The sequence below is a fragment of the Branchiostoma floridae genome, chromosome 2 (genome assembly GCF_000003815.2).
Source record: "Branchiostoma floridae strain S238N-H82 chromosome 2, Bfl_VNyyK, whole genome shotgun sequence".
Taxonomy (NCBI): Eukaryota; Metazoa; Chordata; class Leptocardii; order Amphioxiformes; family Branchiostomatidae; genus Branchiostoma; species Branchiostoma floridae.
In genome coordinates, this window is record NC_049980.1 from 8,838,740 (window position 1) to 8,855,876 (window position 17,137).

The 17,137-nt window shown below is 41.5% G+C and overlaps 2 protein-coding genes across 7 annotated transcripts in view; one reads left to right on the plus strand and one right to left on the minus strand.

The window, feature by feature from the left end:
• LOC118410303 (3-hydroxy-3-methylglutaryl-coenzyme A reductase-like) overlaps positions 1 to 14,997 on the plus strand; it is a 19,170-nt gene extending 4,173 nt beyond the window's left edge. For all 3 annotated transcript variants that reach the window (XM_035811874.1, XM_035811875.1, XM_035811873.1), the window contains 17 exons: positions 526 to 705; positions 1,441 to 1,552; positions 3,749 to 4,027; positions 4,644 to 4,750; positions 5,135 to 5,257; positions 5,922 to 6,097; positions 6,919 to 7,157; positions 7,902 to 8,068; positions 8,605 to 8,796; positions 9,335 to 9,493; positions 9,864 to 10,021; positions 10,613 to 10,718; positions 10,946 to 11,116; positions 11,621 to 11,761; positions 12,372 to 12,530; positions 13,020 to 13,174; positions 13,899 to 14,997. In XM_035811874.1, coding sequence (XP_035667767.1) covers positions 544 to 705; positions 1,441 to 1,552; positions 3,749 to 4,027; positions 4,644 to 4,750; positions 5,135 to 5,257; positions 5,922 to 6,097; positions 6,919 to 7,157; positions 7,902 to 8,068; positions 8,605 to 8,796; positions 9,335 to 9,493; positions 9,864 to 10,021; positions 10,613 to 10,718; positions 10,946 to 11,116; positions 11,621 to 11,761; positions 12,372 to 12,530; positions 13,020 to 13,174; positions 13,899 to 14,010 — 2,718 coding nt within the window. In that variant the 5' untranslated portion in view covers positions 526 to 543 and the 3' untranslated portion in view covers positions 14,011 to 14,997. The remainder of the gene's footprint in view (positions 1 to 525; positions 706 to 1,440; positions 1,553 to 3,748; positions 4,028 to 4,643; positions 4,751 to 5,134; positions 5,258 to 5,921; positions 6,098 to 6,918; positions 7,158 to 7,901; positions 8,069 to 8,604; positions 8,797 to 9,334; positions 9,494 to 9,863; positions 10,022 to 10,612; positions 10,719 to 10,945; positions 11,117 to 11,620; positions 11,762 to 12,371; positions 12,531 to 13,019; positions 13,175 to 13,898) is intronic.
• The window catches only part of LOC118410306 (ceramide transfer protein-like), a 42,149-nt gene continuing 39,890 nt past the window's right edge, over positions 14,879 to 17,137 (minus strand). For all 4 annotated transcript variants that reach the window (XM_035811880.1, XM_035811878.1, XM_035811879.1 and 1 more), the window contains one exon: positions 14,879 to 17,049. In XM_035811880.1, the coding sequence (XP_035667773.1) occupies positions 16,922 to 17,049 (128 nt within the window). In that variant the 3' untranslated portion in view covers positions 14,879 to 16,921. The remainder of the gene's footprint in view (positions 17,050 to 17,137) is intronic.

The window sequence follows — 17,137 nt, forward strand, 5'->3', positions numbered from 1 at the left end:
AAAAAAAGGAGAAAAAAAGGGAAAGGGGAGAGGAGAAAAAAGAGGAAAAGGAAAGAGGAAGGGAAAAAAGAGGGGAAAGGGGGAGAGGGGAAGAAAAGGAGGGAGGGGGGAAAAAGGGGGAAAAAAAGGGAAAAGGAAGGAAAGAGGAGAAGAAAGAGGAAAGAGAAAAAAAAAAAAGAAAAGGGGGGAAAGAGAAAAAAAAAAAGAGGGGGAAAAAAAAAAAAAAGAGCAAAAAAAAAAAAAGAAAAAAAAAAAACAAAAAAACGGCTGGATACCAGGCTACCATTTATACTGTTACTTCCGTAAAATATGGGGGCAGTTTTACTGTCTAAATAGAAAAGAGAAAGCATATTGTCTCCAGAAACTGTTCATTTATTAGATATGCAACCATGAAAAGTGTGTGTTTTACATTTGGAAGTCAATGGAACAGCCTACTAGTAATTGTTGCTTGAGACCTTAACTTTACGTTATACCGCACATTAAGAAGACTTCAGGGATTCATGCTTTCAAATCTCCTTGTCGCAGGTGCTGAGTAACCTTGCCATGCTGACGGGGCTGTTTAAGGCGTACGGGCGCTTCTGCGTGTCGCACCCCTGGGAGGTGATCGTGGGGACCATCACGGCCACGATATGTCTGCTGTCCATGAACATGATCACCAACAGCGACCGTGTCTGCGGCTGGAACTACATCTGTAATGTGGACGAGGTGAGAGATAAGTTGGTCTTGTGGTTTCTGTGCATATTTGCTTACGGTCTCATTCCTGTATTACTACACAGGGCTCGAAATACTGGGTGCATGGGCACCCAAGTGCACCCAAAATTGGAGCTGTGCGCCCAATTATTTTGTATGGGTGCACAGGGTGCACCCAAATATTTTCTTGGGTTTATGTATGTAAGATATCAAAGTATACTACATCATATTCTTGACATCTAAGTGTTAGAGATAAATAAAGATGTCTGTCATGGTACTTGTTAAAGAATTTTATAGCATTTAACTAAAATTGTTGTTAGGTTTTTCTGACATTTTATTGAAATTTCAGTGGTGATTTTTTGGGTGCACCCAATTTTTTAAGCTGGGTGCACCAGTGCACCTAATCCCAAAAATGAATTTCGAGCCCTGCTACAAAGAATCCGTGCCCAACAAATTTGGTGCCCTCAAACAAAATTTTTTCCAACAGCAATGTTTCAATGTCTGAATCAGGTATTCGATTTTTCGACCGTGGCACACTCGGCGTGCGCAGTCCCGACTATGTTCGAATTATTCTATGGAAGCCTGTGTGAATAAACTTCGAAGCTTGTGTGATACTGTACGTTTTATCATCAACCGGTCGGGAACACCCACATCGAATGTTAGTACGTCCCAGGTATGACATAATGCCATTTATTAACCACAAGGACTTTCAAGACAAAGTTGACATTTTAATTTTGTGTTCCCTCTTAGGATATCAAAAGCAGTGACGTGATCATCATGAGCCTGACCAGGTGTATTGCTGTCATCTACATCTATATGCAGTTCCGCAACCTGAGAAAGTTTGGTTCCAAGTACATCCTCGGTAAGTTTGTTTCTGTCATCACCAAATATCTGTACCCTTGCACGTAAGGTTCATACATGTGTGTGATTGATTTAGATTCAGAAAGTGATTTGTACTGTAGCTGCGACAATGATTATTAAAGATTATGAACCATTCAAGCCAGTGTTCTAGCCAGCCAGAAATTTCTTTCCGTCCCCTGGATTTTGAATGGAAATCCTGTCGAAGGCGCAACGATCATATGGGGCTCCGGGGGTATGCTCCGCTGAAAAATGTTGAAATCTAGACCCTCTGAAATTGCTGTTTCCTTTATTTTGAGGGGCAAATTTTGCTGGTAGACTCAGCTTGGTTCTATCGATATCTTTATATCCCGTCCTTTATATTTTTGTCCGTCACAGAGGATGGAATGGGGAAAATTTGTGTCCATCCCCAGCAGCAAAATTCCGTCAAATGAGGGGTGTTGTCTAGAACACTGATTCAAGCCTACCATGGTGGTTAGCTTTTGTACAGTCAGCCATGCGGCCTTGCCCTTCAGTATTTGGGTTTTTTCCAAGACACACACGTACAAACCACAGTACAAACCACAGGCCGCTCAGTACTGTGTAAACACTACTCAATCAGGAGGTTTGTATGTTTGTACTCCAGTCAATGATTGATGGGGACGTGTAGCATACGTGTTTGATCTTACAGCCAGAGGTCCTGGGTTCAAATCCTGTCGTGATACCAATCTTGTGCTCTTTGGAATAGGCACTTAACATGTAAAAATAAGTACCTGACTTCAGCCGATTAATGATGATGATGATGATGATGACTGGTTTATTCAACAAACAAGAACAATGACAAGTACGGGCCTCATGCCATGGCAGCCCAAAGGCTGAATTCACAGGCTTGTTAAAAATCAAAATCCTATGCGATACAAATCAACAAGCTGGATTAAAATCAAAATCTGATATACTATTTGCATGTTATTTATTGGTCACCATGTAGTAGTAAATAGGCTCATTGTGAATGGAGCAGTGTAACTTACTGTATAAAGGGAGGTAAAAGGTAAATTGGGAGGAGAGGTTTGGCTCCACCTCCCAATACCATGCCCTAGACACAGTGGATAGCAACCCACTGTCCCTATTGCCTTGAAAAGGCTATGGGACTACCTTTACCTTAACCTACGGCCGTGTGTTGGACGATCCCTCGATCTCGGAAGTTTTAGCATGTGCAGTTCTAGGATGTGGGACCACCCAAGGACGACTGGATGCTGTAGCCGGACAACACATTTCTCAAAGCAAATATTTTAATTCTCTATGAATTAAACAATAATAGTAGTGTAATTTTGCTGCAGGGGGAAGGCACAAAATTTAGGGAATAAATGACAGTTATGTTGCAAAGACTAAAGTTGATTATTTAAAGTTAACAGTATTTGGTTGTTGTGGCTAGCCCCAAAACACATTTTTGTCATCTGATTTAGACCCTGGGACCACATGTAAAATTTATCATTTAAGTGGAGACTTTTGGATATGTTTATTGCTTTAATTTTTGGGGGGAAAATATGCAGTACACTAATCGAAATTTGGGACAGAAAAATTAGGACATTATGAGAGTACTGATGAGAGTACTGAGGGAGGATGAATAAAAGAAAAACATTCTTCTTTCCATCAACCTGGCAACTAATAATGCAGAGGCATAGACAAATGATATTATGCCTTTTATCATAAGAGTTTTTTAGGCCACACCAATTTAATTTCTTGGTTCACGGATTCGCTCGCTCCAATTTTTTGGGAAAAAAAAATAAGCGTTATAAAATAAGCATTAAAATAAACGTTAATCAGCCTCATAACCCAAATATACTGGGTACCTACTGGCTGCAAATTTACCCGATATTATTATTATTATTAACCAAAGATTGACCACTCTGTTCTTCCCTCTCTCTCCCCAGGCATTGCTGGAGTGTTCACCATCTTCTCCAGTTTTGTGTGATTGACCGCTCTTGTTCTTCCCTCTCTCCCCAGGCATTGCTGGAGTGTTCACCATCTTCTCCAGTTTTGTGTGATTGACCACTCTGTTGTTTCCTCTCCCCAGGCATTGCTGGAGTGTTCACCATCTTCTCCAGTTTTGTGTGATTGACCACTCTGTTGTTTCCTCTCCCCAGGCATTGCTGGAGTGTTCACCATCTTCTCCAGTTTTGTGTGATTGTGTAATGACCACTCTGTTGTTTCCTCTCCCCAGGCATTGCTGGAGTGTTCACCATCTTCTCCAGTTTTGTGTTCAGCAGTGCAGTCATCCACTTCCTGGACAAGGAGATCACGGGTCTGAACGAGGCCATGCCCTTCTTCCTGCTCCTGATCGACCTCTCCAAGGCCTCGGCCCTCGCCAAGTTCGCGCTCAGCTCGTCCAGCCAGCTGGAGGTGCGGGAGAACATCGCTCGCGGCATGGCCGTGCTCGGGCCCAACTTCACCTTGGACGCGCTGGTGGAGGTTCTTGTCATTGGAGTCGGCACATTGTCAGGTATGGAATGATATCAGATACCTAAACTCAGTTAGATTTTTTTCCTTAAGTATTAGAGAATGGAGTCTTTGCTATCAATGCCCTATTTGATAAATATAATAATTACATGCAACTTTGCACAGCAAATTGCTCACTACAGTGCTCAGTTTCCTTTTGATGATATAGGTCCTCGTGTACACATTTGACAGGCAATCGGTACGAACTTGGTAAATTCGGCGTTTTCTCTAACTCTGTGGTTAATTGTGACTGTTTAACTATTTCTTGACCTAGTATAAAATCAACTGTTAGAGTCTCACATCAATGTGGAGACTGTTAAAATGGCCCTTTGGGTGCCCTTTTATGGCTCCCTGGGACGGCCATCATAGTGCGTCTCTTGTGCATTTTTATTCCTGTCGCACTACGCTGTAGTGCACACTTACATAGCTGAATAATACTGCATAAGGTAGCCTGACTAAAATCGCACTCCTAGTACTAGTGCCTGGCCCTACAGGGGAGGGGGTCATTAACCCCAGCCAGTGAGAGATTTTGTAAACACAGGCTATGCTGCTGAATGAATAAGGATGTTTGATTGATGTTTGATTGACATATGCTGTTATATGTCAACCGTCCCCTGCAGGTGTGAGACAGCTGGAGATGATGTGCTGTTTCGGTTGCCTGTCAATCCTGGCCAACTACGTGGTGTTCATGACGCTCTTCCCAGCATGCCTCTCTCTTGTACTGGAAGTAAGTTCTTCTTTCAAAGGATTTTTTTGTCATGAGTATCAAAATTTAGTCCAGCTGAGTGTATACATTTGCAAAATGACATTCCTGTTTTTTTAACATAATATTAATCATTTTTCAAAAATGATAGCAATATAGAATGTTGTGTGCACAATGAGCAACATAAACCAGGAAACAACAATTTGCAATTTTCCCAACTAAATTGACATTACATGACAAATGGATCCCCATTTTAACTATGTTTTGCACTATAATATATTCTAGTTTGTAATGATAATAAACATAGGCTAAGAAACCATTCATTGTAGGCATTTTCTGGTTACTGTAATTACTAGAAATGGGATGATGATACGTGTAAGTGTTAAACAGAAAGTTTTTGTTCCCCAGTTGTCCCAGGATCGGAGTAAGGGTCCGCCTGTGTGGCAGTTGAACCAGCTGGCTGACAACATCCTGGATGAAGTGGAGGAACAAAAACCCAACCCTGTGGTACAGAGAGTCAAGCTCATCATGGTCAGTTTCTTTCAGTTTTTCTATCACTGTGTATGTAGATGTACAAAGTTATTCTCTCTTACTGAAAACTGTACCTCAGGACCCAGTACCTAGTTTCTTTAAAAAGATGTTGCGAGGTCTCCTCCAGAATCACAGCAAGATATATAATAAGAGAAAATTTTATGATTACATCGTATATATTCAAACGCATATAATTGATATCTTCACATGTAGCTAACCGTTGTCTCACTGTCCTTATCATTGATGTTTATCAATTATGCAATCAATCATTTGTAGGCATCATCTCTTGATGATCTGCAGACATCTCTTTCAAAGAAGTTCTATGTAATAGTTAGATCCGGGAACTGCCTGGCTATGTGGATTTAGCACAGCTTTGCCATGTTGGCTTCCCGAGGGCATAGCCTGACTAAAATCACGCTCCTAGCGGCCTGCCCTACATTTGCCATCACCTAGGAGGAGAGGGGTCATTAACCCCAGCCAGTGAGAGATTGTATAAAGGCTATCCCAGGGTGATGACATCTCTTTCTAGGATGTACAGTTCTATTTTCAGCACAGGACCTGTTGGCTCTGGTGACCCTTAGCCCTCTGTGAGTGTACATGTGGAAGACTTTCTTTATGTTGATCCTATACAACTAAAATAAACCATCTTGTCCCCCCTGTGCAGGCCCTTGGTCTGGCCCTGGTCCACGCCCACAGCTGGCTGGTTCCCTGTGAGAGGGACACGACCCTTCCCGGCTCCGACCAGCTGATGGGACTGATGGGGGCGGGCGTGGCCTCCGTACCGACCGTCCAGCAGAAGGTGGAACCCGACATGCCGCTCTGGCAGTTCTACCTCACCTCGTAAGTCACTCTGGCAGTTCTACCTCACCTCGTAAGCCACTCTGGCAGTTCTACCTCACCTCGTAAGTCACTCTGGCAGTTCTACCTCACCTCGTAAGTCACTCTGACAGTTCTACTTCACCTCGTAAGCCACTCTGGCAGTTCTACCTCACCTCGTAAGTCACTCTGGCAGTTCTACCTCACCTCGTAAGTCACTCTGGCAGTTCTACCTCACCTCGTAAGTCACTCTGGCAGTTCTACCTCACCTCGTAAGTCACTCTGGCAGTTCTACCTCACCTCGTAAGTCACTCTGGCAGTTCTACCTCACCTCGTAAGTCACTCCAGCTCTTCAGTACCTCCATGAAAATGAAGGTTTTTACTCTGGCATGGATTGTGTCTGTGTGTTTATGTGTGTGTGGGTGCGTATCTGGCAGAATATCTATGGAGAACTTCTCGACAATAATGTTTGGTATGTGGATAGGTACGTGGATTGTTGACCTGACGGTTCTCCTAATTTTGGGCCTCCTGGTGGCCAACCTTGGCACTGCAGCAAACCTTCTTTTCTGAAATCGAGAGAAATGGTTTATTGACATTGAAAACTTTCAAGCACAAAATGGCAGAATTGTTATGACAAAAACAAACATTTACTGCACAAATTACAAATTACATGTCCTCGTTCAGGAGCCTTACACAGTAAGGTAAGGTGCTGTTTGCGAATTGAGCAGTTCTACATCTAAACTGAGAGGTTTGCGGTTGTTTTGTAGTGCATGTCTGGCAGAATACACGTTCATGCCTATTGGAATACGCGAGTGAATGTTATTCCTGACATTTTGACTTTACAGGTGGCTGTCTATGAGCTATGACGAGATCCTAACCCTGGCCCTGGCCCTGATACTGTCTGTCAAGTACATCTTCTTCGAGAACAATGAGAACAGCATCTCCTCCCTCCCTGCCATGGAGAGGAGGAAGTCAGGGATGCAGGAATCCTCCAGGATGGAGGAGATGGAGAAGGAAGAGGAACAAGTCATCTCCATAGAGAGTACCACATGTCTATCCACTAGCACACAGACAGATCCTGATGGTGAGGTCTTGTTATGTCCTGCATTTCTAATCTCCAAGCAGATCGAACGATGCCATAAGATAGTATCAAAGCTTGCCAAGGAGTATAGCTGGCCAAAGGGAGTGAAACGGGCACTGGTTGCATACACACTCCTAGGCCAGCTTTTGATGCTATCTTATGATACCGTAGGATCTGCTTAGAGATTACTGCATTTCAGTGTGTCAAATGACTTTACTAGCCTGGGTGCCATCCTCTGTAGCAATCGCTGGCTTAATTTTTTTGCTTGCTGATATATGTTTACGCAGTGGTTACTATGCAAGATGGTACCCAGGCTTTGGCTTTTACAGTGCAGCAACCTTTCTGCCAAAAAGCTGTTACTCAATCAACTGGATATGACTTTGGAAACGGTCAGATGTTTAAGGTAGTACATTTGTATCCACTATCTTACATCAGTGACACTAAGGATATCTTGAAGAATATTTTCCAATCTGGAAGAATATCTTCAGATTCCAGATATCCTGTGTCACTGACAAAAGATAGTGGATACTATCTGAAATGTTAAAATCATATCCAGTTGCTTAAATAATTGCTATTTGATGTATCTTATTACCTGGATGTCTACCTTCATCAAAACAACCTTTTGCTTTCAAAAATCTTAAGAATCTTATATAATTATCTAAATCTAATTGAAAGTAAATGCTTTGAAATTTTGCATTGTAAATGTATAGAAGTGTATTGTAAAGTTTGTATGTGTAATTTTGTTAGATTTCCCCGAGCCAAAGACATCGTTTTTCCTGGGCGGATCTAATGTCACCTCCCCAGCTGATTCTGAAGAGGAGGAGGAGGATGATAATGATGAGGAGAAGGAGGAAGATGACACACCCAAACCCCCCAGGTCTATCAAAGAGTGTGCAGAAATTCTCGACACCCAGGTAAGGATGTACCTGTGGTGCCAGAATTAACAGCGACAGCTTTTTGAGTTGACAACTTTTAGCTTATCTATTTAATATTGATCTTTTTGGGTGGTCTCTTCAGTTAACTTAGTAACTGATTTGCAGTCTAACTAGAGTAAACCCACTGGAAGCCTCATGGAAGCGCGGTGTGAAGACTAGCTGACTGCTATCTAACCCTGTGTCAATGACCCCAGCAGTAGTTGTATAATCAAATATCGGATACTTCTACTTATAGCCTGACTAGAATCGTGCTCCTAGCGGCTGTCCTTACAGTTGCCACCTCCTAGTAGGTCATTAACCCCAGCCAGCGAGAGATTGTGTAAACACAGGCTACTTCTACTTTGTGCCCTTCTGACTAGTTGTCAGGTTTACCTACCTAGTCCCTTGACCTCCTGGTCTTTGGGGGGACATGGTAGACTGTATACTTCTACTCTGGGCCTTCAGACTATTATAGATTATAGTTGTCAGGTTTAACCTCAGTATAAATAATCAGACCTGATTCTTTCTGTCCCCAGGGAGCGGAGACCCTGACAGATGAGGAAGTACGGCAGCTCGTTCGCAGTAAGCACATTCCCGGGTACAAGCTGGAGAGCAAGCTGGGCTCGGCTGAGCGGGGCGTGGCCGTCCGCAGGCAGATGCTGACGGAACAGTTGCACCGACAGGAGGCACTGGAGAAACTACCGTACACCAGCTATGACTACTCATTTGTAAGTACCAAACTACCCTACACCAGCTATGACTACTCATTTGTAAGTAGATGTATAATTGTTTGTTTAGAAACCAGTGCTTGAAATACCCACTTGCAAAGACAGCCTTGTTTTTCTCAGCACAACTTGATTTTAAACCCAGTTAGCACAGTGAGCAATGTAAAATTTGGAAATGCAATGCCGCTTTTACCCTACAAGCTTAAACTTTTGTATTTATTTCTTAATAAGATAAAACATAAGTAGTTACATGTAACTGAAAGAGAAGATTGTGGCTAAGTAGCTGATTTGAAGAAAGTACATGTAATAACTTGGAAGTGGGGCAACCTGAAATGTTGATGGCACAACCTGGCTTTTGACTTGGGTTGCCACCTTGGCAACCTTGCCACCTGGGCAACCTGGCTGAAAAAATTATTTTGGTACACTGCGGTAACAGGGTTTAGCACATAGCTCAGTGAACAGAAGGATCTTATATGTTATAAGATGTCTCAGAGACGTTTGCACATGTGTTCCACCTGATGACACATTCATGTCCCCACAGGTGACAGGTGCGTGCTGTGAGAACGTGATTGGCTACATGCCAGTACCGGTAGGCGTGGCCGGACCCTTGCTGCTGGACGGGCGGGAGTACCAGGTTCCCATGGCAACAACAGAAGGCTGTCTGGTCGCTAGCACCAACCGTGGGTGCAGAGCCATCAAGGTAAGGAAAAAAATACAACCTGCAGTGTTCCTCCTGTTTACTAGAGGGCATTGTGTTTCAGTGCCTGACAAGGACTTTTCTTTATAAGTGTAAGAACCATCCAGCAAATACAAAAATCATAATAAAAGTTATTATGTCAATAGAACCATGTGAAAAAGTCAAATCAACTATGTATGGAATAGTTGATAAATATATCAAATGAAAACGTATGACTATGAGATAATAAAAAATATATTCAACAGAAACAAAGGACTTTTCCTTACCACAAAACTATTACTATCATTCATACATCATAAAATGGCCCCTGAAACCTTATTTTGCCAACATTTCACCTTAGATTTTTTACTCTCTTTGTCCATTTCTACTGTAGTTGTCAGGGGGAGCCAGAAGCTACATTATCGGTGATGGAATGACCAGAGGTCCGGTGGTCAGAATGCCCAGTGCTGCCCAGGCCAGTGCGCTGAAGATCTGGCTGAGAGACATCGACAACCTGGACCTGCTGAAAGAAGCTTTCAACTCTACCAGCAGGTGATTTTTTTTTTACTAAGTGTCTGATGTTTGCAACATTCTCTGATATACTTGGTGCAGTGGAGTTGCATACTGTAAATGTAGCTCCCCCTATGCCCTAAAATTCAGTTTAAAAATAAATTAGGGTTCTTAGTGGAAAATGTTAACTTGCACCTGATGCTCTATTATTTATTGTTTACTTATTATATTTTATATTTTATTTATTGAAACACTTATCTCCAAGCAGATCTGTTGGTTGCAAGGTAGTCTTCAAAGGGCCGACCAAGCCTGTTGGATACTTTTTTTTCTTTATTTATTCACAATGACACAACTCATAACTGTGACCTCTTTTGATAGTAATTTTGCCCATCAGGATACTTTAGAATGCACCATGTTAACTTAAAATTCTCTAGTAAAACTCTGTACCATGAAAGGTAGATGCCCCCTACAATACTCACAACTACATTTAACTTGCTAGATTTGGACTCCCTTTGATAAAATCCCAGCTTAAAGCCTGCTCTGGATACAACTACTTCTACTCACCACTGATAGATCCAGGATCTTCTTGGAGATTATGAAACACATGTGACTGATCAGCCTTCCCTCCCACAGATTCTGCAGGTTAGACAGCATCATGTCAGCTGTGGCAGGACGGCACATCTACATCAGGTTTAAGGCCGTGACGGGGGACGCCATGGGCATGAACATGCTCTCCAAGGTGCCTAGTATAACCTTTTTACGTAATGCATTTCTATTTTTTGTTTCTACAAACATCCCGGCAAGGTCCGGTTTGGAAATGTGATGTTACCCTTAGGTTGCCTTTAAGAGGTCAAAGAATGATCTGAAAAATGAATGTTTACCATTGTTGAAATGATTGCTGAGTGAGGTTTGCGATCATTCTTGATCAGCACAAGTGTAAAACTAAAAGTCATCTCCTTCTCCCAGGGCACAGAGAAAGCCTTGAAAAAGCTGGAGGAGTTTTTCCCTGACATGGAGCTGCTGAGCCTGAGTGGGAACTACTGCACAGACAAGAAGGCCACGGCCATCAACTGGCTGGAGGGGCGGGGCAAGTCTGTGGTGTCCGAGGCTGTCATCAAGGGGGAGGAGGTCAAAAAGGTGAGGGGTCAAACAAGAGAGTGAAGACAAGTCATGAAATACATCTACATGTGATAGACATGTCGTAAAACTTGTGTGCTATGCAAAAGTGTCTCTGATTTGTTGTGAGGGAAGTACTGTATTGGAAATACAAGGAAACCTTGGAAGTGATGAAGGATTGTGCTGGTAATATTGCATGTTACATGTATACAGTCTTTTCAAAAGTCTTCCATCCACTAAAAGTACAATATGCTGATCAAGAAGCCTTTCTGCTAGCAGCCATAGCTAAGGATCTTTATAATTTGTTGTGGCCTTCCAAAATAAACATTGGTGTATTTCCAGTTATGGTCCTGAAAAACGTATTGTCGTAGGTAGGAATTTGGCCCAAGTGACCCTACAAATACAGTTGTCTATGCAACTGTTGGTCAGCTGGAGACTCAACATTTTTTCCTAGGCCTAATGGTAGCTGTCAATCTTTTTCTGTTCTATTCATAACTCTGACTATTCATTTTGACTGCTTGTTAGGTCCTGAAGACCTCAGTGTCTGCCCTCGTGGACTTGAACATCAGTAAGAACCTGATTGGTTCGTCCATGGCGGGAAGTATTGGGGGCTTCAACGCACACGCTGCCAACATCGTAGCTGCCATCTTTATAGCCACAGGACAGGTGGGTACTGGCAGGAATTCTGCTGTTCTTATAATTCACGAGCTATTTTTTACCTTTTTACATTGTAGGTCAGTCTTGAACTTCACATACCTGGGTTGTGAAAACTTTGGTACAGATTCTGGATTGGATGATAACATGGGTTATTGAATGGGATTCTGCTGTTATAGCGTGGCTGCCATAAAATAGTTTGAATACTCTTTACAATATTGTTGTGTTAACCGTTGTCAAAAATTGGAATTATACTGAATTCAGATGTAGGAATTAATGCTGGTACAATTTTTCGTTTGAGGATGCCAAATTTTCTGAACTTCTGGTGCATTGCACATTGAAATGTGTTACTTTTTTTCAAATGCGTATGAAATAATATAATGCATTATCATGTATTCTGCATTACCCTCAGTCCCAGCTCTCCTGCAGTTCGATGTAGCCTTTGGGTGATATTGAATACACTGTTGTATTTACCTATGTCATACCCATCTGAAGAAAAAAAAAAAACACATTTTGTTGTGAAATGTCATCTGTAGGACAGCCTTGATATGTATGTTTCTACACATTAATTACTACATTGTTGATATTCTGCATGATTCATATATGTTTTATTTTTCCCCAGGATGCTGCCCAGGTGGTTGCGAGCTCCAACTGTATGACCCTGATGGAAGCTACAGGAGAGAACGGAGAGGACTTGTACATCAGCTGCACCATGCCTTCCCTGGAGGTGGGCACTGTGGGAGGGGGGACCGTCCTGCCGCCACAGAGGGCCTGTCTCAAGGTACAGTAACAAGGAACAGTTTTGTCTTACATAACTAGTAAAGTCACTCCTGCTCATGGTTCCATGCCTATCAAACATCCTCAGAGCCTCATGACTGGAACGATGCTGTACGTAGCTTATGTAGGTGGCGCTTTTGTGGCGAGAAAACAATCTCAAATGTGGCTAAGTTTGTATCCCCCTCATCCCGGTTCATCACTGGGGTGGTACATGTGTTTGTAACGTTGAAGCTCTGAGGAGTATGTCTGTTGGGCATCCTAACACAAGCAGGTCAGAGACTTAACTGGTGGTGTAAAAGCCAACTCCAATATCCTAGTATGTTCTACCAAGTTATTTTTGGATACTAATACTGCACATAGAACTGAGTTTGTAACAGAATTAACAGCAAGTTTTGGGCAAAGGGATTTGTCAGAATCTTTAGATCCTTGTTTCTTATGGATAGGAAGTCTATACTCCAAGCTAAAAGACTCTATTCCTGTGTAATTTCCACAGATGATGGGAATCGATGGCTCCCATGACTCGGAGCCAGGCATGAACGCCAGACAGCTGGCGCAGGTGGTGTGTTCCACAGTCATGGCGGGTGAGCTGTCGCTGATGTCTGCCCTGGCAGCTGGGCACCTGGTCCGCAGTCACCTCAGACACAACAGGTGAGAACACACTCAACAATAAGCACAATCATGGTTCTGAGTACACGTGTGCAAGGACAGGAATTGTGTGTAATACTGTAAATGCAGAAACTTTCGCGTTGGTTTAATGTTCACGGTTTTCGCGGTGACCACTTAACCGCGAACTTGAAACCACTGCGAACATTTTTCCATGGCAGTAAGAGACTACAGTGCATGGTGTTACCGCGAACTTAAAACTACTGCGAAAATCGTTTTTCCCACTGCCGCGAATTTAAATCCCTGCAAACTTAAATGCATTTACAGTGTGTCAAAGGTGTAAGCCCCTGAGACATAAACAAGGCATATCTGGTCTGTTGTGCAAAATGGAAAGGAAAGTGATCCAGTTTTAGATCACTGAAGAACTAGTCTTCCACTGGTCAGAGAGGACAGACTATGTAAAGTATTTACACGTTCATTGTACCGGGTAATTCCCCAACCTCTTTTCAACAAGCACAATGAACAGTGGACCATGGCTTAACGTCCCGTCCTTTCCAACTTTTAAGAAGATATGCTTGTGATACACCAACAATTCAGAAGCTCATGCATGATGTCATTGACATTAAAAGTGACTTGAATCACAGACCCAACTACTTGTATGGATAACCTTCATGATACTTAATACACAATAAGACAACTTCATCATATTTGACTGAAAAAATTCCAGTCTGTATTTGGTGCTATAATTCTCTTCTCACTCGCCTTACAGGTCAAGACTCAACATGGCCCCAGAAGCACTGAAAAACGATGCGGCCTCCGAGTCGTTACCGAAACTGGCAAATGGCAGAGAACCTGGAACTTGTACTGCTAAGGCATCTTGATGACAATGTTGACTTTAGATAGCCCTTTGTCAGTTGTGGCAGGTATACGTAGTTAACATCAGTGACTGAAATACTGTTATATAATGCCAGAATACATGTAAACAGGACAACTGTATTATACCAAATGTAAATTAGGATATTTTGAATCTTGAGTCAGTAAAAAGTGAATGTCAGTCAAAGTTTTTAGCTTCTTTTTTTTTAATATCCAGAACTTCTACAAATGGAAATGGATGCTTTTGGTATACTGATCTATACTGTACATGTAATAGAAGACAGCTTTTAAGTTGATTAATGGTACACTGAATGCTTAGAAATGCAGTCTTTATGAATCAGAATATTCCATCTGCAACCTTCTTTGTACAAGGCTTTCGTTTAAAAGCTAGTATCTGGAATTTGTTGCCAAGAATTTTTTCTCAGTAGAAGTAAATATGTATATTTCTCAAGATGTTCATAATTGTAGGTATGTAAATTATGTAAAAAGCTGAGATCTGCTTCCAACGATTCTTGTAATATGAATTCTGCAGCTCGACTGAGATCACTGTTATACATTGTACATCAAGCTGCTACAATGTACATGACAAAATGTACAATGTATGACCTATTAGTACATGTTATTATTGTTCATGCAGAGGCCTGTAACAGTGTACAAATGTACAATTACTATGCTGGTAGTGTTTGTTTGATACTGCTTGTGATTTATATTGGATCAATGTTTGTAAAGAGATGTTTATTGTAAAACATACTGGCTTGTACTTTCTGTTTCATGACAACGTGTGTCCATTTTCGATTTCTACACTGTAATGTTTTAAAAGCATTCCAAATAGGTTTCAATCTCACAAAGGCAATCAAAAAAGAAAAGCACAAACTTAGGACTGAATACAATTTATTTTCCATTAGAAGTGGGGTAGAATTCAGGAAATAAGATACAAAGGAATTCATCACCCTTCCTAGCTAAATTCAAAGTTTAGAGTCAAGTAGATATAATCTGCAAAGGCAAAAGTTTCCTTTCCACAAACTGCATAAGCAAAATCCACTCATTGTAATATACAGCATTCTCCCACCACAAATGCCATAGTCACTAAAATGCGTGTACACAAGTTAGGAACACTGATTTTGACTGCTGCAGTGTGCTTTTTGTCGAAGAATTTACAATATTCTGCGAAAAGTTAGGAGTGAGGACATATTTACATATCACAAGGATTACATACTATACCAAGGAATGCACGCCACTGATAGTTTGCATTGATCATTACATTGCAGGTCATGTTCAGAGCACACTTACCACTGCACACAAAAATACCTCTTGAAAAATGATACTTTCAAGAAACAACGTCCACTCTTTTCATGCATCTTCCACTTAGAACATGTACAATATGTTAAAAGGTTACTTGTATACCTTGCAGCCATGTCAATCAGCACTGACCATTTGTGGAAGTTATTATCAGCATCCATAATAATACTAGTACCATTTCATTTGATAACAATGACTCATTGTGAACTGTACAAGAAAGGCTATTTGTACAGATACTGGTAGATACTGTCTGCACACGTACTGAAGGAAACAAATCAGTGCGAGAAGAAATCAAGTTCTTTTCACTGTAGGAACTTAATTTTTGGCATCCTTGATAGTCTACTGAGCTGGATACCACCATTGTTAAAATAGCACGGCATTAAACACCAGTTCACTACATGGTGTGCTGTGTCCAGCAGTGGTTTGTGCACTACAGTGTCTGTGCTGATTTCTCCAAACAGGACTTAAGGATTCAGAAGCTATAAATACTTGTATCTCCTGTTATGCCAGACACAAAATGGTAACACAGCCAAAGTTGATTATCCAGGATTATCATTAGATTGTGCACTACCGCATTTCTTGTAATAAAGCGCGCACCCCAAATAATGCTATAAAAATTGAAATGTACATGTATGTCATCAATGTTTGCTAGGCCAGACATTTGCATATGTACCAGTCATCGTCTTACAGATACAGAAGCCAATGAGTTGTATGAAGTTAACAAAACAAGGAAAAAATAAAATATAAACTTAAGCTGCTTATGAATACAGACAGCAGCAAGATATTTTATACAAGCAATTCTTTGCCACTAAAAATACAGGCAAACAGTGCAAGCCTACCATGCCATGCACAGACCACTGATAGGAACATGACTATTAATAATGCACTGTCTAGTCTTCATCATAAGCTCCATGCTAACCATCAGGTTCCCTAGAGAATATGTTAATTGGCTACTGGAATTGATTGATGTTGACAATTACTCAATACTCAGCTTGTACCACCAGCTGGTGAAAAAAAGCAGTGCCTGGATTTCTACAATCTGGAACAAAAAAAGTGGTCTAAAACATGATAATCATTAGCAATTTTCAATAAGCTGTTTTAATTAGAAAGGTTCACTTCTCTCCTGACAATATCTGAGTAATGTTTTAATATCCTAGAGACAATTATCTGTGCACACTAGTTCTACAACTGCCCTTCGTCTACACTATCAACGATATGGTACTTGAAGGTTTGCCCCGATGGATTTGCATTGTTCAAGTCAAAATAGTGTAGGCTAAACCTACTGAGCACCATGTGACACATTCTACTCATGTCTTCTTCATTTTTCATTTCACTTGATTATCTGAGATAAAAGAGATACACACTGGATCAGGGAAGCACAGGACAAGGTCATTGCTCGCAACCTTATGTACAAACTTTCCACAGTCAAAGTTTACAAGTATGCCATTACAGAAAGCAAGCCAAAACTTTATACAGGAATTTGCATCATTCTGTATCACAAGAAAACATTGTCACAAACATCCAGAACTTCCCTTACAAACAGCAAGATATTGTTAGGAGAATGATGGGGTGCTAACAACAGCGACTCTTGCAGTAGACCAGTGTGCAGTCCAGTTTCTGTTAGAACATGATGGGCTTGTCTTTTGTCTTGCCTTGTACGTAGGCTGAGAACTTCCTAAGGAACCGGGGGTACTCTCTCTTTGCCAGTGTCCTCAGTACCGAGGCAGGAACCCAGCCTCCAGGATTCACTGTGGATAGATGGGAGGGGGAGACAGTACATGTACGGTGAAATCTCTATGAACAAAGTGTGCTGGGAGACTATACTAACTAAAGACA